The 17,698-nt window shown below is 43.6% G+C and overlaps 1 protein-coding gene across 3 annotated transcripts in view; it reads left to right on the forward strand.

Annotated features, from left to right (window-relative positions):
* Positions 1-9,985, forward strand: part of SMARCA4 (SWI/SNF related, matrix associated, actin dependent regulator of chromatin, subfamily a, member 4) — a 102,779-nt gene extending 92,794 nt beyond the window's left edge. For all 3 annotated transcript variants that reach the window (XM_040346462.1, XM_040346461.1, XM_040346463.1), the window contains exons 30-34: positions 1,511-1,619; positions 1,704-1,805; positions 3,869-4,001; positions 5,094-5,233; positions 9,275-9,985. In XM_040346462.1, the coding sequence (XP_040202396.1) occupies positions 1,511-1,619; positions 1,704-1,805; positions 3,869-4,001; positions 5,094-5,233; positions 9,275-9,307 (517 nt within the window). In that variant the 3' untranslated portion in view covers positions 9,308-9,985. The remainder of the gene's footprint in view (positions 1-1,510; positions 1,620-1,703; positions 1,806-3,868; positions 4,002-5,093; positions 5,234-9,274) is intronic.
* The last annotated feature ends 7,713 nt before the right edge of the window (positions 9,986-17,698 follow it).

Here is a 17,698-nt window from a genome sequence, read left to right on the forward strand (position 1 = left end):
AGGGATAGAGTTTGTGCTACTCACAACACTGGCGATCACAGGGTTAATCCACTCCCAGGATGGAGGCTGTTGGACTCGCAGACTTGGTCACTCAGATGGAGAAGGACAAAGGGGTTGGTCTGTAGTCGCTGGCCATAGCCTAGGACCACACAGACAGGCCATGTAGAAAGCCGGGATGGCAAAACAACAAACTGCCTTTCTTCCAGCACATTTTTCATCAAATAAATGCCTCAGAGACACTTCCTCCCCCACCTTTGGATTTAGGGCGGGTTAAACTGTCCAAGGACAATAGACACACAGGTCAGGTGTATTCAAACTTACCCCTATCCCTCCACATGGACATCCATCCCATAATATTTGTTTCTTCCAAGGGAGACAGACACAAACAATGGGTTACAACCACACCCCAAACGATGACGGCAAAGAGTACATAACACAGCAGGGGACAGCTCTCTGGGGTGTAAGGGACAATGAGGGGCAGAGACTTCTGTTCTAAAGGCAGAGCATGGGGATCCAATGTCACACTAAACATAGAGAGCTGAGTGTAATCTGAGAAATGAGAGGAGGGAATAGACATCCCCCCTCTATATGCTGTTTGCTGAGAAACGGGGGTCACACTGCAACAGGAAGCTGTAAGGTTGGTGGTTCAACTGGACCCGGGCTTTCGGACCTCTGGATGTATGGAGACTCTCTGATGCATCAGCAAGTCAAGACACACGCAGCGATATGGGGAATCAAAGACTAGGGTTTATTTCTTGTGCGCACTGCACCTATTTAAACATACAAGAAAAGGAACGCCCTTGGTTCAGCCAATCATATTAAAGTAATTAGGTTATACAAGTAATTCAGTACATCAATTATACAACATTCCTGAGCGTGCAACCATCTACCCTGGAAGCATGAAAACATAGCAATCTATTTTCTGTGTAGCCAACTAAAACTTGTTCTACCGCATGCCTTATCTCAGTGGTCATCAACCCTGTCCTCAGGGCCCACTAACAGGCCAGGTTTTATGTATTACCTTGGAGAGATGCAGACTAGAATACTGCAATCACTGAGCAGCAAATTATATCACCTGTCATGCATTTCAGTTATCTTGCAAACCTAGCCTGTTAGTGGGCCCTGAGGACAGGAGTTGATGACCACTGCCTTATCTTGTTGTTCTCTGAACGTACACAATAACATACTGCAAGGCTGTCTTCTAGCTTCTGTGTAATTAATCCTAACGGTTCTGGGTTAAAGCATACATCTTATACAAGCATTGATATTATGGGGGAACTCTAGCAAGCCTTACAATGCATTGATATTATGGGGGAACTCTAGCAAGCCTTACAGAAGCAATGTTTGCACATATAATCTGGTAGGATCAACATGTGTCTGTAACAAGAATGCTAGGGGCTAATTCAAAAGCGCCTCACTCAGTAAAAATGCTTTCAAATTCTGGAAGCTGGATTTTGGCTTTTTACTTGACGTACACTTTAAAGGTTTCCTCTTTTCTTTCATGAAATAGCGTTTCGGGACGTCAACTTAGCGAGGTCTTCATTCAGCTCCCTTCCCGAAAAGAACTGCCAGAGTATTACGAGCTGATCCGCAAACCTGTGGACTTCAGGAAGATCAAGGTAAATGGGAAGAGCCTTTTAGATGTTGTCATTGGCTTCTGAAATGCCTTTCATGTGACTAATGTGACCCACTTTGTTCTCCAGGAGAGGATCAGAAATCACAAGTACCGTAGTCTGAATGACCTGGAAAAAGACGTCATGCTGCTATGTCAGAACGCTCAGACCTTCAACCTTGAAGGGTCTCTGGTAAGTTTTGGTATAATGGCCCTGTGATCTACTGTGACAATGTGGCCTTTATATACAGCCGTGGCCAAAGGTTTTCAGAGTCACACAAATATACATTTTCACAAAGTCTGCTGCTTCAGTGTTTTTAGATCTTTTTGTCAGATGTTACTATGGTGTACTGAAGTATAATTGCAAACATTTCATACGTGTCAAAGGCTTTTATTGACAATTACATTTATGCAAAGAGTCATATTTGCAGTGTTGACCCTTCTTTTTCAAGATCTTTGCAATTCTCTCTAGCATTCTGTCAATCAATTTCTGGGCCACACACTGACTGATGGCAGCCCATTCTTGCATAATCAATGCTTGGAGTTTGTCAGAATTTTTTTTTTTTCACCCGCCTCTTAAGGATTGACTAAAAGTTCTCAATTGGATTAAGGTCTGGGGAGTTTCCCGGCCATGGACCCAAAATTTCCATGTTTTGTTCCCCAAGACACTTGGTTATCACTTTTGCCTTATGGAAAGGGGCTCCATCATGCTGGAAAAGGCATTGTTCCTCACCAAACTGTTCTTGGATGGTTGGGAGAAGTTGCTCTTGGAGGATGTTTTTGTACCATGGTTTCTTCATGGCTGTGTTCAAAATTGTGATTGAGCCCCCCCACTCCCTTGGCTGAGAAGCAACCCCACACATGAATGGTCTCAGGATGCTTTACTGTTGGCTTGACACAGGACTGACGGCAGCGCTCACTTTTTCTTCTCCTGTCAAGGTTTTTTCCCTGGATGGCTCAAACAATGAGAAACAGGATTCATCAGAGAAAATGACTTTACCTCAGTCCTCAGCAGTCCAATCCCTTTTGCAGAATATCAGAGAATATCAGTCTGTCTCTGATGTTTTTCCTGGAGAGAAGTGGCTTCTTTGCTGCCCTTCTTTACACCAGGCCATCCTCCAAAAGTCTTCTCCTCACTGTGTGTGCCGATGTACTCACACCTACCTGCTGCCATTCGTAAGCAAGCTCTGCACTGGAGGTGCCCCGACCCCACAGCTGAATGAACTGTAGGAGACGGCCCTGGTGCTTGCTGGACTCTCTTGGGCGCCATGAAGCCTTCTTCTCAACAACTGAACCTCCTCTCCTTGAAGTTCTTGATGATCCGATAAATGGTTGACTTGGGTGTAATCTTAGTAATGGCAGCAATATCCTTGCCTCTGTGTCCCTTTTTTGTGCAAAGCAATGGTGACTGTACGTGTTTACCTGTAGATAACCATGGTTCACATCATGGTTAAAAAAAGTCAGCAGCTACAACCACTGTAGCTGCTGACTTTTAATAAGGACACCTGCCTTTCATGGGAGCTTGCAATGTCAGCCCCCCAAGGCCGATCCGTCCATCAGATCGGGTGTCGGTTCCGCCATTCCAACTAAGGGAAACTGGCAATGGAGCCTTGCGGCTTCACTGCCAGTTTCCTACTGTGCATGCATGAGTCGTGTGGCGCCTTGTGAATGGCTAGCTTGTTTTCTGGGACACACACGTCCCAGAAAACAACGGGGGAGCTCGCCGCAGAAGAGGACGTGATGTCGTTGGCCGCGGCCCCCCCTGAATTGGAAGTACACTCGGGAACATCCAAAAAGGTAAGAAAAAAAAATGTAATAGCCAAAATCGAGTTGTTGAGAGGAGGTCTTTCGTTTAAGACCACCTCTCAAAAATGGGTGGAACTCCGCTTTAATGCGCCTGTCACACCTATCTCTACCACAGCCTAGCCCTGTAGTGTAACCATTGTTTGTAATACGCAAACCGTATGGACCAACAATAGGCTAGTGTTGTGTGAGACTTCTAGCGTAAGTCCAAAGCATTACCTGGGGACAGTAGTACAGTGTCCACCTCCCATATTCTCAAATGTGTGGGCTAATTTAGCAGCACAGGTACTCTTTATACACAATCTGGTTCAGCTCTTTGTGTTCTGTATTCTAACATTTGTCTTTCTGATGTCCGTTTTCCACCATCTTACTGATGCTTTCATATTAATTTCTTGTAATATTGTTTGGCATACCTTTATTAATAATTCATATTAACACTTTTCCTCTGTTTAGATATATGAAGACTCCATTGTGCTGCAGTCGGTCTTCACCAGTGTGAGGCAGAAGATCGAGAAGGAAGAGGATAGTGAAGGGGAAGAAAGTGAAGAGGAGGAGGAATTGGAGGAAGAAGGCTCAGAATCTGAGTGTAAGAATGCAGTAAATGTATTTGGGATTTGCGTTTTGCAGTTCAACGTTTGCCAATAATCCCATTCTGCTGCTTTGTTCTGTAGACCTATACGCCAAACTTTTTTCATTTTGGATAGAGTAAGAGGGAGGGTTATAACCCCCTGTGAATTTTTTTTTTTTTCCACCATCCGTGTCCCATTGCAGGGATTTCCTGTTGCTTCCTGTCCCCTACCCAAACAGGAAGTGAGAGGAAATCCCTGCAAATTAAGGGAATCCCTTGGGGGTTACCAGAACTAGTGTCCGCGTAAGAAGATTTCACCTCTATTCCTTTTCTGGGGACAACCCCAAATTTGGGATTTTCTTTTTTTTCTTTACTTTCAATTATAATAGTAAACAGGAGAAATGGATACGCCATCGTATCTTGGTTGCAATTTTACGCTGGCCGCTAGGTGGCGCTTCCATCGATTTACGTGAGGAATATGCTAATTAGGTAGATACGCCGATTCACAAACGTACGTACGCCCGGCGCTTTTTTTTTTACGTCGTTTACGTTAGGCTTTTTCGGCGTAAGGTTGCTCCTGCTATTATGAGGCGTACGCAATGTTGAGTATGGACGTCGTTCCCGCGTCGAATTTTGAAATTTTTACGTCGTTAGCATAAGTCGTTCGCGAATAGGGCTGGACGTAATTTACGTTCACGTCGAAACCAATACGTCCTTGCGGCGTACTTTGGAGCAATGCACACTGGGATATGTACACGGACGGCGCATGCGCCATTCGTAAAAAAAACGTCAATCACATCGGGTCACCACCCATTTACATAAAACACACCCCCGTCATTTTCATTTGAATTAGGCGCGCTTACGCCGGCCCCATTTACGATACGCCGCCGTAACTTAGGAGGCAAGTGCTTTGTGATTACAGCACTTGCCTCACGGCACCGTAAAAAATGCGTGAAGCTACCTGAATCTAGCCCACTGTATAGAATTCCAGGATTAGTGCAAATCTTCCTCCATTTCTCTTGTATAGATGTTTTCCAACTCCAGACCATTCTGGTTTCTGTTTTTCTTTTTATATATTAAGCAGCCTTCTCTTTTCAATCTGTCTTGCAGCTCGCTCCGTTAAAGTGAAGATTAAGCTGGGTCGTAAGGAGAAAATGCAGGAACGAATGAAGGGGCGCAGGCGCACAAGCAGGGGTTGCAGGGCCAAGCCTGTGGTCAGTGATGACGACACCGAGGAGGAGCAGGAGGAGGTGAGTTGAGTGTTTTTGGATAATGATTTATTGCCAAAGCGTAATTGAACAAGTTGAAGTTAGAAGTTGATTGGCTACCATGCACAGCTGCCCCAGATTTTCCAGTTTTAGTAAATCCTGCCACAGTTTTCTCTAAGCGCTGGACACTGCTGATCACAGATTGGGGTAAAGAGCCAATCAGCAGCTCTTTACCAAGTTAACAGCTTTGTCCAGCTGATCACGGATGTAAACAGAAGCTGGTTATCGGCACTCATTTCCTCATGCTGCCAACATCAGGAGAAGAGAAAAGTGCATATTGCCAGCTTGTGTTAAAGGGACAGCTACACTGATTATCGGTGTCCTGAATATCAATGCAGTCCCACCAGTGCTGCCAATCTGTGCCCACCAATGCCTCCCTATCAATGCCCATCAGTGAAGGCGAAATTTTACCTGTTTGCTAAAAAATTTTAACCAGCTATGAAAGTTTTTTTTTTTTTTTTTTCAATGTTGGTCTTTTTATTTTTATATATATATATATATATATATATATATATATATATATATATATATATATATATATATATATATATATATATATATATATATATATAATATTTTTTTTAAGACAGCAGCTACAAATACTGCAGCTGCTGACTTTTTTTTAAAAAAAGGACACTTGCCTGTCCAGGGCACCCGCAGCCGATCTATCCCTTGGCTCTCGGGTGCTGCTGCCGCCATCTTCGGCAAGGGAATCGGGAAGTGAAGCCTTGTGGCTTCCCTTCATGGTTCCCTACTGCGCATGCATGAACCCACTGGTCCCTGCTGTCTTCTGGGACGTGTGTCTCCCAGAAGACAGCGGGGGGGATCGAGGAGGCGCGGGAAGTGGCGTAGATACCGGCGGGTGGCTCTGGTATCTATGCCCCGGAAGTGGGAGCAAAATACCTGTATTAGACAGGTGGATGTAATATGTGTAGCGCTTGTACAATTAAATAGGAAGTAAAACCCTATTAATATATAATGGTGGAGGGGTATACCCCCAGGAAAGTGATGTGCTCACTGTAACAAAAACAATGAATGTGATATTAACATAAATTATACAAGAAATTATTGTGGAAAACTTAACAGTCTATAAATAAATGAATATAAAGTCCACCAAGTCTCAGTACAATAACTGAGAAGAAGGATTATCAATAACTTCCAAGTGACTCTTGTAGACAAAAAATTGTGACTCTTGTATAAGATGTGCAGACCCACCACCGGTAAAAGTGTAGGCTTACCAGAGAAATTGGACTCACCAGAGAAAAGATGAAGTGCTGGAAAGTCCTCAATGGATATATCTTATGGCCTCCAGACACCCGTAGGGATAAGATAAATGAATCCACAGAAATAATGTTTCTGGGCCAGATTCTGGTAGATTCTGCGTTGGCGTAGCGTAAGCCATTTACACTACGGCGCCGCAACTTACTGGAGCAAGTGCCGTATTCCTCAAGCACTTGCTCCGTAATTTGCGGCGGCGTAGTGTAAATGGCCCGGCGTATCCCTGCGTAATTCGAAGGGGGCGGCTTGTATTTAAATTAAGCGCGCCCCCGCGTCGATTGAACTGCGCATGCGCCGGGCTCAAAAATAGCCCAGTGTGCATGCTCCAGCTCACGACGGAAAACGTCAATGATGCCGACGTGTGCGTGATTGACGTAAAGTCGTATTCAAGAACGACTTGGGAAAGCGACGTTCCCGACGGGAAAAGACGACGCGGACCCAACGCCATACTTAACATGGCATACGGCGGACTGGCGTGAGGTTGCCCCTCATATAGCAGGGGTAACCTTACGCCTACGGAAACGACGTAAGCGACGACTACGCGACGCAAATTCGTTCGGGAATCGGCGTATCGGGCTCATTTGCATAGTCAAATGAGACCTGAACGTAAACGCCACCTAGCGGCCAGCGGCGAATTACATTTAAGATCCGACCAGTGTAAGTCACTTACACCTGTCGGATCTTGGCCGTATCTATGCGAAAATGATTCTAGAAATCACTCGCATAGATACCCGGGGCCAAAAACAGAGATACAACGGTGTTTCCTGAGATACACCGTCGTAACTCTTCTGAGAATCTGGCCCTCTGTGTGCGTGATGTGAACTTGCACCAAAGTCAAATCAATGGTATAGGGAGACAAGAGAAGAAAAAAGCCCCATCGCATAATCTTGTTTTAAAATAGTACCACCAAATTTATTTGCAGCTGTTAAACTTACATTTAGCTGGATTTTCAAGCGATTGTAAAAAAGAAAAAAAAAAAAGGCGATGGAGTCCTCCCGATGCGTTTCGTGTCAATACACTTCGTCTGGGGGTGTCAATCCACTGCAGCCTTGTGAAATTTATAAAGATGATGACCCCAGTGATGAGAGTCTAGCTCACCGTGTCACGCCAGCATCTGTGCAAGTCACTTCTGGTATTCTCAAAAAGGTGGAACAGCGTGCGCTCCACACCTCCGCGTGGTGACGCCGCTTGCATTACAAACCTCCAAATGGAAGCAGAAGTGTAGTAATGTACGTATACTTGGCGGCACGGCGTGACAACGTCATGCCTTCCAAGACTCGTTTCTGCGGAAAGACTCCGCCGGAAACGTTAATACGCTTAGGACGTCATTTCCTGTGCGTGTCAAGCCTCGATCTGGATGGACTGCTTGCATTCCATGCCGCTACATGAGTTGCGGTTCTCTCATCTCGATACAAATGATTGCAACGGAACATGGAAGCAAAAATAAAACCTGAATATGTATTTTAGCACAAATGTGCGAGTAAAAAAGAAGAATTAAAATTGTATTTAGGTACCATCTATCTAAATGTGAAAACCTAAATGAAAAAGTAAATTATAGATCCAATTAAAATGTATAGACAGGTATCTGCTCCCCCCTGAAAGATGCCAAATGTTACACGGGGGGGGGGGGGATATGAAAAGAGGACGTTTCATTTTTGGGTGGACCTCTGCTTTTAAATACCATCAAAAGAAAGCTCTAATTGTGTGGGGAAAAAAAATATTTCCTTTGGGTACAGTGTTGCATGACCGCGCACTTGCCGTTCAAAGTGCGATTAGCGCTGAAAGCTGAAAATTGGCCTGTGGGAATAAAGTGCCCAGTAGGCAAGTGGTTTCAAAGTATACATCATAGGAATCTAGTTATACAAACCCTTTAAGAAGTACACTAATTTGATTACAAGTAAATAGTTGGGATCTATTCTTAAAGCGGAGTTCCGGCCACAATTTCACTTTCTAAATATAAATACCCCTGTAATACACAAGCTTAATGTATTCTAGTAAAGTTAGTCTGTAAACTAAGGTCCGTTTTGTTCGGTTGTTACAGCATTTAGACACTTTATAAAATAGAAATTGACTGGGGCCATCTTAAGTGTGGGCATCATGAACCCAGACTGTACGACTTCCTGGATTTCAGCCTTGCAGATCTCGCACATGCTCAGTGCTGCACAAGCAGTGTCAGATCAGGTTTCAGCACCTGTGGTGTCCAAGTCACATGATTCTTTGAGACTGTGGAATGCACAGACTCCTGGAAAGTTACACCCACTACATTCCCAGGAGTCTGTGCGGTGTAGGTTAGGAAGCATTAAGCACCTAGGGGCAGGAAGTGGGAAGATTAACTATTCTGCCTAGCAACAACACTTTGAAGGCATCTAAAAAAAAAAAAAAAATATTTCGTAAAGGACTAATGACATTTTTTTAAAACTACTGATGTAATGTTATATTTATGGGTGGAACTCCACTTTAAGAGTTTGCAATAGGGGGGGGGGGGGGACATTTCTACAGAATAATGTATTTATGAGTTGAGTGACAAAGGAGTCACGTCTTTGATAAAAAAAGGACAGAAGAAAAGGGGGGCAATAAAAAAAGGGGGGGGGGGGCAATAAAGTAGGGAAGCCAGAGAGTCCTTTTCTCTTAATGTTGTGCTCGCTTGAAAGGTCATTATTCCCTCGGATTCCTAATTTTTGGTTTTGTAATTTTGCTTTCTTACATTTGCCTGAAGTTCTAATGTGCTTGTTCTCCTCTCTATAGGAACGCTCAGGAAGCGGCACTGAAGAGGACTGACACCCACCTACCGGAACATTCCCATGACCACACCGACTCATTCCACTGCGTCCCACCGGAACGCCTATTCCACCCCCTCCTTCCCTCTCAGCATTATGCCCTTATCTTTCCGTAGGACGCTAACGGGTAGCCAGAAATGTAGTGAACTGTACAAAATAAAATTCTTCCATATTTATATAACTGAGGAGTTCTAGGGACGTACCGCCTGTAGCATCTTTGGAAAAAAAAAGAAAAAAAAAAGCATTAACTATCTGGCCGCACCACTAGGCCTCTCAGGATAGGTTCAAAGGATTATGACTTTTGATTATATATAAATATATTTTTTTTCTTTTTATGGCTGTACTGTTTGAGTTACAGTATGGAAATCACTGTAGTGTCAGCCGTGGATGCATGCTAGTAGCAATCCACTTATTAGTACTGTATTTTACAAAAGACAGGTCAAAAATAAGCCATGCCCCCTCTCGCTGCACGGGGAGTGGGCTGGCCGTGGTAGCTGTATGTACGTGTGTCAGTGTCACTGGATTTCAAACAGTTATAAATTAAAACAAGATGAAATACCTCGACCAGATGTGTATCTTTTTATATACATTTCTTTCTTTTTCTTTTTTTTTTTTATGTTGTGGGAGAAAATAAACCTAAATAAAATTCTGAAGTCCTCAAAATGAGGGGAGAGATGAATCGGTCTGTCTTAATTTGGATTTATGCTTTGCAATTGGGGGGGGTGGCACTAGAAATAAACTGTGTTGCCCACTTGTTTATGGTTTTGTCTGTGATGAGAAATTCTTTAGCTACAGGGACTTACTACTACTATATGACATGAATTGCACCTCCACGTTCTTCCTGACACTTAAAGTGGATGTAAACTCTCTCTCATCTTTTCTAAACTACTGCCATAGTGCTGATCTATAAGGATATAGATGTCTCCTGCATGTATCCTTACCTGTCAAATGTCTCCCCTCTGTCTGTTATAAGAACTGAAAAACTGGAGATTCTGTGGGTGGGTCTGTTGTCTGGAGCTCAGTGGGTGGAGTCATGATGTCAGTAGACTCCCCGCCCCCTTTACACTCCCCTTGTCAACATGCATTTTCTCCTGTGTATTCCTTACACTAAATTCTGCTATGATCTCTAACATCCAGTCAAAATCCAGAAAAGTAACCACATGACAGAAAAGGAGGGAGTGGGAATTAAAAAAATAAATATGTAAATAACCTGTCACTCACAGCGAGGGGGAAGAACGGACAAAAGTTTTCTCCTGTTTGTATTTATCTCACTGAAAAAAAGAAGAGGATTGCTCAGAGCTGGATTAACTCTTTGTGGCAAGACGGCACAGATTGTGACGGCAAAAAAAAAATTGGGTTTACATCACTTTAAGGCTTTAAAGGGTCACTAAAGGAATTTTTTTTTTTAGCTAAATAGCTTCCTTTACCTTGCTGCAGTCCTGGTTTCATGTCCTCATTGTTCGTTTTTGCTTTGATGTTGCTGTAAATCCTCTCTGTTCTGGACACTTCCTGGTTGCCTGTTTCCTGATGACCACAGTACTGGGAGATTTCTCACGGTGGTCACTAATCAAGGAGGTGTGAGTAAAACGAAACTGGATTGGTGCTGAGGAGTTTTAGACAAAGTATCACTGCTCTCTATTGGCTGACTGCCCTCTAGTGGCTCTCTGTACATCAGAGAACCAGCAAACAACAGCAAAAACGAAACTACACTGCAGGCACATTATATGATTGTTTTTTTATCTATTTTTAATCATTTTTAAAAGGAATCAGTTAACTATTATGTCTCTATGCCCTGTAAACAGTCATTTCAGCAAAAAAAAAAATTTCCTTTAGTGACCCTTTAACACACGATCGAACCCTTTGACAACAATTGTTCAAAGGACCTGTTTTAGTGGACAATCCGTGTATGCTCCATCCGACAAACTTATTCGCTTTTTCATCGGACAAATATTTGCTGCGAGAACGGACAAACTTTCCGGCAACAAAGTCCAAAGTACAAACACGCATTCTCAGAACCAATGCTAAAGATCGGACAATATCAGAAATTTCCCTAAGGGTGGCGGTAAAGAGCAGAAAAAAAAATGAAAAACCCACGTGGTACGTCTATTGCGTCACTACGTTCGTGTTTGTTGGCTGAAAAAGTCCTGCCGTGTGTGTGCATACCAAGTTCATGGACAACACCCTTCGGACAGAAATCCACGGGAAAGTCCGATGGAAGTCCCGATCACGTGTACGAGGCTTTAGTTGAATATTGTAGACTCATGGTGTCACACTCTGATCAGCGAATTAACTCAAAAGGCCTGTAAAGGTTTCCTGAGTCTTTTGGTGTCTCAGTCTGGTTCAGTAGGGTACACAATCATGGGGAAGACTGCTGACTTGACAGTTGTCCAGAAGACACCCATTGACACACTCCATAAGGAGGGCAAGTCACAAAAGGTCACAAGTGCTGTATCCAATCGTATTAATGGAAAGTTAAGTGGAAGGAAAAGATGCACAAGCAACAGGGATAACCGCAGCCTTGAGAGGATTGTGAAGGAAAGGCCATGCAAGAATTTAGGGGAAATTCTCAAGGAGTGGACTACGACTGGTGTCGATGCTTCAAGAGCCACCACACAAAGACGTGTCCAGGACATGGCCTACAACTGTCACATTCCTTGTGTCAAGCCACTCCTGAATCAGAGACAGCCTCAGAAGCGTCTTACCTGGGCTAAGGAGAAAAAGGATTGGACTGTTGCTCAGTCGTCCAAATTCCTCTGGCCGGCCAGGAAAGCAGGGGAAATCTGCTCGGCACACCTATGCTGCAACCATTTAATACAGTGGGGATCGAAAGTTTGGGCACCCCAGGTAAAAATTTGTATTCATGTGCATAACGAAGCCAAGGAAAGATGGAAACATCTCCAAAAGGCATCAAATTACAGATTAGACATTCTTATAATATGTAAAAAAAAGTTAGATTTTATTTCCATCATTTACACTTTCAAAATTACAGAAAACAAAAAAATGGCGTCTGCAAAAGTTTGGGCACCCTGCAGAGTTAATATCTTGTATTCCCCTTTGACAAGTATCACAGCTTGTAAACGCGTTTTGTAGCCAGCCAAGAGTCTTTCAATTCTTGTTTGAGGTATCTTTGCCCATTCTTCCTTAAAGTGGAAGTAAACCCATCGATTTAACAGTTTTAAAAAGCAGTTACATATCCGGCATGCCGGGATTTCTAACTGTGACATTGGTTGTGCTCTCAACCAAACTGTCAAACCATCCAATGGCTGGTGTCATAACTGATCACATGTGCAGCACCATGGCAGTTGAAGGTTAAACATAGGCCAAGATGGCAGCTTCCTTGGCTGAAAATGATAGGTGGGTTTACTTCCACTTTAAAGTCTTCCAGTTCTTTGAGATTTCTGGGCTGTCTGTTAAGCACTGCTCTTTTAAGGTCTATCCATAGATTTTCAATTATGTTGAGGTCAGGAGATTGTGAAGGCCATGGCAAAACCTTCAGTTTACGCCTCTTGATGTAATCCCCCGTGGATTTTGAGGTGTGTTTAGGATCATTATCCATTTGTAGAAGCCATCCTCTCTTTAACTTCAGCTTTTTCACAGATGGCATCAAGTTACCATCCAAAATTTGCTGAAATTTTATTGAATCCATTTTTCCTTCTACTCGTGAAATGTTCCCTGTGCCACTGGCTGCAATACAACCCCAAAGCATGATTGATCCACCCCCATGCTTCACAGTTGGACAGAGGTTCTTTTCATTAACTTCTGTGCCCTTTCTTCTCCAAACGTACCTTTGCTCATTCCAGCCAAAAAGTTATATTTTAACCTCATCGGTCCACAGAACTTGTTTCCAAAATGCATCAGGCTTGTCTCTATGTTCATTTGCAAAGTTCAAACGCTGATTTTTGTGGTGAGGACGTAGAAGAGGTTTTCTTCTGATGACTCTTCCATGAAGACCATATTTGTACAAGTATCTCTTTATAGTGGAATAGTGTACCACAACTCCAGTGTCTACCAGATCTTTCTGGAGGGATCGTGCAGTCAAACGTGGGTTTTGAATTGAATTTCTCACAATCCTGCGAGCTGTTCTGTCTGATATTTTCTTGGTCTTCCAGATCTTGCTTTAACTTCCACTGTTCCTGATGACTGCCATTTCTTAATTGCATTCCGAACAGAGGATATTGACATCTGAAAACGCTTTGCTATCTTCTTATAGCCTTCTCCAGCTTTGTGAGCGTCAACTGTTTTCAGTTTCAGTTTTCTAGACAACTGCTTAGAAGAACCCATGGTGCTGATTGTTGGGGCAAGGTCAGATGAGTCTGGGCATTTAAAACCTTTGAGATTGAGATCACCTGATCTTTCCCAGACGATGATTGAGAACAATCCATGACACTGGCAGGTCTCAGCTTTGCAAAGGGGGCAGTGCATGCTATAAATTCTGCAGGGTGCCCAAACTTTTGCAGACGCCATTTTTTTGTTTTCTGTAATTTTGAAAGGATATTTTTTTGACACACTTTGGACCCTTTAATAGCAATTTAGCGTCCTTTAAACACCATGGCCTAACTGAGTATTGTTGCTGACCATGTCCATCCCGTTATGACTATAGTGTCCCCATCTTCTGATGGCTCCTTCCAGCAGGATAATGCACCATGTCACAAAGCTCAAATCATCTCACCACTGGGCAATGAGGTCACTGTACTCCAATGGTCTCCACAGTCACCAGATCTCAATCCAATAGAGCACCTTTGGGATGTGATGGAACAGGAGATTTGCATCATGGCTGTGCAGCTGACAAATCTGCAGCAACTACGTAATGCTATCATGTCAATATTGACCAAAATTTCTGAGGAATGTTTCCAACACCTTGTTGAATTTATGCCACAAAGAATTAAGGCAGTTCTGAAGGCAAAATGGGGTCCAACCCAGGAATTGTGGGTGCCGATAGAGGGGAATCACCGGGCCTCCTGTAGGGGGCCTGTGCCCTATCACTTTAAACAGAGGGGCCTGGCCGGCAGCTGTAGGTTTCCCAAAGTATATTAAGTGCAGGCACTTTATTTATGCTTCTCCCTGTTCCCTGCTGCTCCCAGGTGGTCTAACCATATATCATGAGCCCCATCAGTTCACTCAGGGGGGAATATAGAAAAAACACCCAATCCAAAGAGTGGGCAAGGTCGGACTTTGAGGCACATGGAAGTATAAAAATATATTATTTATTACAAATATGAAAAAATATAATGTACAATAACAGTGGTATAATGGAATGTGAATACAGTCACAATAAAACCATCTGGATCAGAAATATATGGATAGTGAATAAATCCTATTGAAGTCGCCTACGCGTTTCTCCCCGTAGGGCTTCTTCAGGACGAGACAAACAGGATTTTTGCTAATATGCAGATATTGTTTCACAATCTGATGCACTACGGTGGGTACAACCATCCAGGAGAACTCCAGACATACACAGAGTATATACCGATAATGTGAGATAGTTTACAAATCACTTTTAATGATATCGGAAATGGTCATCAATAGTCCAGGCCAAGTGTGTCTATGATGGCAATTTCATGACGTCAACGATTGAGCGTGTGAAAGCGCGGCGTCCGTGTGTGCCCCAGGGTCACAGCCTGTGCTGTGCCTGTGCATGAAATTGACGTCATGAAATTGTCATCATAGACACACTTGGCCTGGACTATTGATGACCATTTCCGATATCATTAAAAGTGATTTGTAAACTATCTCACATTATCGGTATATACTCCGTGTATGTCTGGAGTTCTCCTGGATGGTTGTACCCACCGTAGTGCATCAGATTGTGAAACAATATCTGCATATTAGCAAAAATCCTGTTTGTCTCGTCCTGAAGAAGCCCCACAGTGAAACGCGTAGGCGACTTCAATAGGATTTATTCACTATCCATATATTTCTGATCCAGATGGTTTTATTGTGACTGTATTTATTCACATTACATTATACCACTGTTATTGTACATTATATTTTTTCATATTTGTAATAAATATATTTTTATACTTCCACGTGCCTCAAATTCCGACTTTGCCCACTCTTTGGATTGGGTGTTTTTTTCTATATTTTTACCATTACAGATGTGGCTAATGTGAGTGATTTCCTTGTGTGTATCTTGTTCTTTCAACCCTCCCTCTTCCTTTTCCCTTTTCCCTTATCCTTTTCCTCGTCCCTTTCCTTCCCCCCCCCCCCCCCCTCCCTCTTTCCCTTTTTTCCCCCCTTCCCCTTTCTCTCCCCCCTCCCTTTTCTTTCCCCTTTTCCTCCCCAGTTATGTGTTTTCCCCTTTCCCATCACTCCCTCCCCTTGTTTTCATTCACTCAGGGGGGGCTCCAGAGGCTGTAAATTCGAGGGACTATTTTTTTTTTTCGAAGTTTTGCTGGGTCAGGCGGAATAACACCACTCGGCGCACCATTTTCTCGAAAAAAAAAAAAGAAGAGTTCCAGCACTGGCGGAGTGATATCTGTCACAGGGCAAAGCAGCTGTCAGTCTTCTTCACTGCCTGCCTCCTTCAGCAAGTAAGTGCAGTGGTGGTCGTGGAATTTTTTTTTTGGGGGGGTGGAAAACAGTATGCCGCCCCCCCCCCCATCAGTAGGTGGTACTTTCCCCATCACCGGCACCTTTCCCTGCTCTGTAGTTGCAGCGGTCTCCCGTTCTCATGCTCTAAACAGTGGCGATGGCTTCCGTTGCCTCCCTCCTCCTCACAAACTGTAGGCCAGCCCAGGATAACCTCCTCACTACCAGCATTCCCATTTTTTTTATGTTCTAGGATAGAAGTCTTTTATACAGCCCCGCTGTTTGACTTTTTTTTTTTCTTCAATCAAAACTCTTCAAATTGCTTGCTGCATACCTCCCAACCTTCCCGGATTTGCTGGGACTGTCCTGGAATTTCTTGTCAAATGTTTTTATTGAGATTTCAATAGGGGAACATAAGTTGGGGGAGGAGAAAAAAAAAGGAAATGTACTAAAATACATAAGTATATATATAGCTGGGTTAAACAAAAAAAAAAGAAAAAATAATAAGATAAATAAAAAAATTTAGATAATAAAAAATAATAAAGGGTACAGGAGAGGAGAAAGTCAAGAATATGAGAGAAATAATAAGCACCCGGGATGGTGGTCTGACTCCTGGCATACATATACATATTCTTTGAAAAATTGTAAAAGATTCTAGTTTGGCAACAACAAAAAATGGTCTAAATCGGTGGGGAGGTAATGTTTCACCCAAGGCTGCCACATTTAAGGAGTGTCAGGACGCCCACTAACACACAGCTCCTTTCTCTATCTGCAAAGTAGAGAGCGTCCTGACCCTCCTGCTCGCCCCCTCCCCCCTCAAGAGGCTTTCTCCACACATAGGGAGAAAGCCTTGCATTACTGTGTGGAGTTAGACAGAAGAACAGGAAGTGAGGATTTCTCAGAAGAAATAAGGACATTTAAACGCAAAATTTAAGGATGAGGTAAGTGAAGGTGGACTGCACTATGGTAAAGGAAGCTATTTAGGGATTTTTTTTTACCTTTACAACCCCTTTAAGGTTTAGTAAAACAGTAGCAGGGTCTAGAGCAGCCCTCAAAAAAATCAACTCGCCTGCTCGCATTTTGCGAGTGGATTTTGAGGTCTGGCGAGAAAGGGTTGCCTGGGAGAGAGGGGGGGCGAGCACTGCCAGCCGGAAGGTTCTATGGGAGTCCTTCTCCCAGTGCTTGTGGAGGGGAAGAGAGAGGAGAGAGCCGGCTTTCTTTGCAATAGCCGGCTTTCTTTGCAATAGCCGAATGTTCCCCGCACTCGCTGTCACACACAGCCCTGATCCCGGGGAATTTGATAAAAAGATCACCTGTCCAATCCCAGGACGAGTGACATGAATCAAAGTTCCCCGGCCAGGGCGCGGGGCTGTATGTGTCGCACATCGATTTAAATCAAAGCTGTGTCTCTGCGCTCTTATCATCCGGCCGGCTAATCCTCTTCCCCTCCTCTGTTCCCCTGCATTATGGACACAGGTAGACAGCATTATTCTTTTCAGAGGTGGTGAGGAGGCAATATGTTACCTCCTCACCACCTGATTCACCCAATAATTGCCATATATGCCATATAATTGAGCTACATTATTCTTTTTCACAGCACCACCCACTAAAAGCAACATGCTGTTTAACCAGTTATATCAGTGCCACCTATTAAAGAGGAAGCAAAGCCTCCTTAAAAAATGGCATACTAGCTCGTTATGAAGTACTTACCTGAGATCGAAGCCCCTGCAGCCGGCCTCATTCGCCTCTTCCGTAGCCTCCATCTTTCCCGGAGTGACTTCCAGATATCGCGGCTATGGCTGGCCAGAGCCGAGATGACATCACTTAAGCACATGCGCGGGAGCCACCACTAATTGCATGATCC

The sequence above is a fragment of the Rana temporaria genome, chromosome 3 (genome assembly GCF_905171775.1).
Source record: "Rana temporaria chromosome 3, aRanTem1.1, whole genome shotgun sequence".
Taxonomy (NCBI): domain Eukaryota; kingdom Metazoa; phylum Chordata; class Amphibia; order Anura; family Ranidae; genus Rana; species Rana temporaria.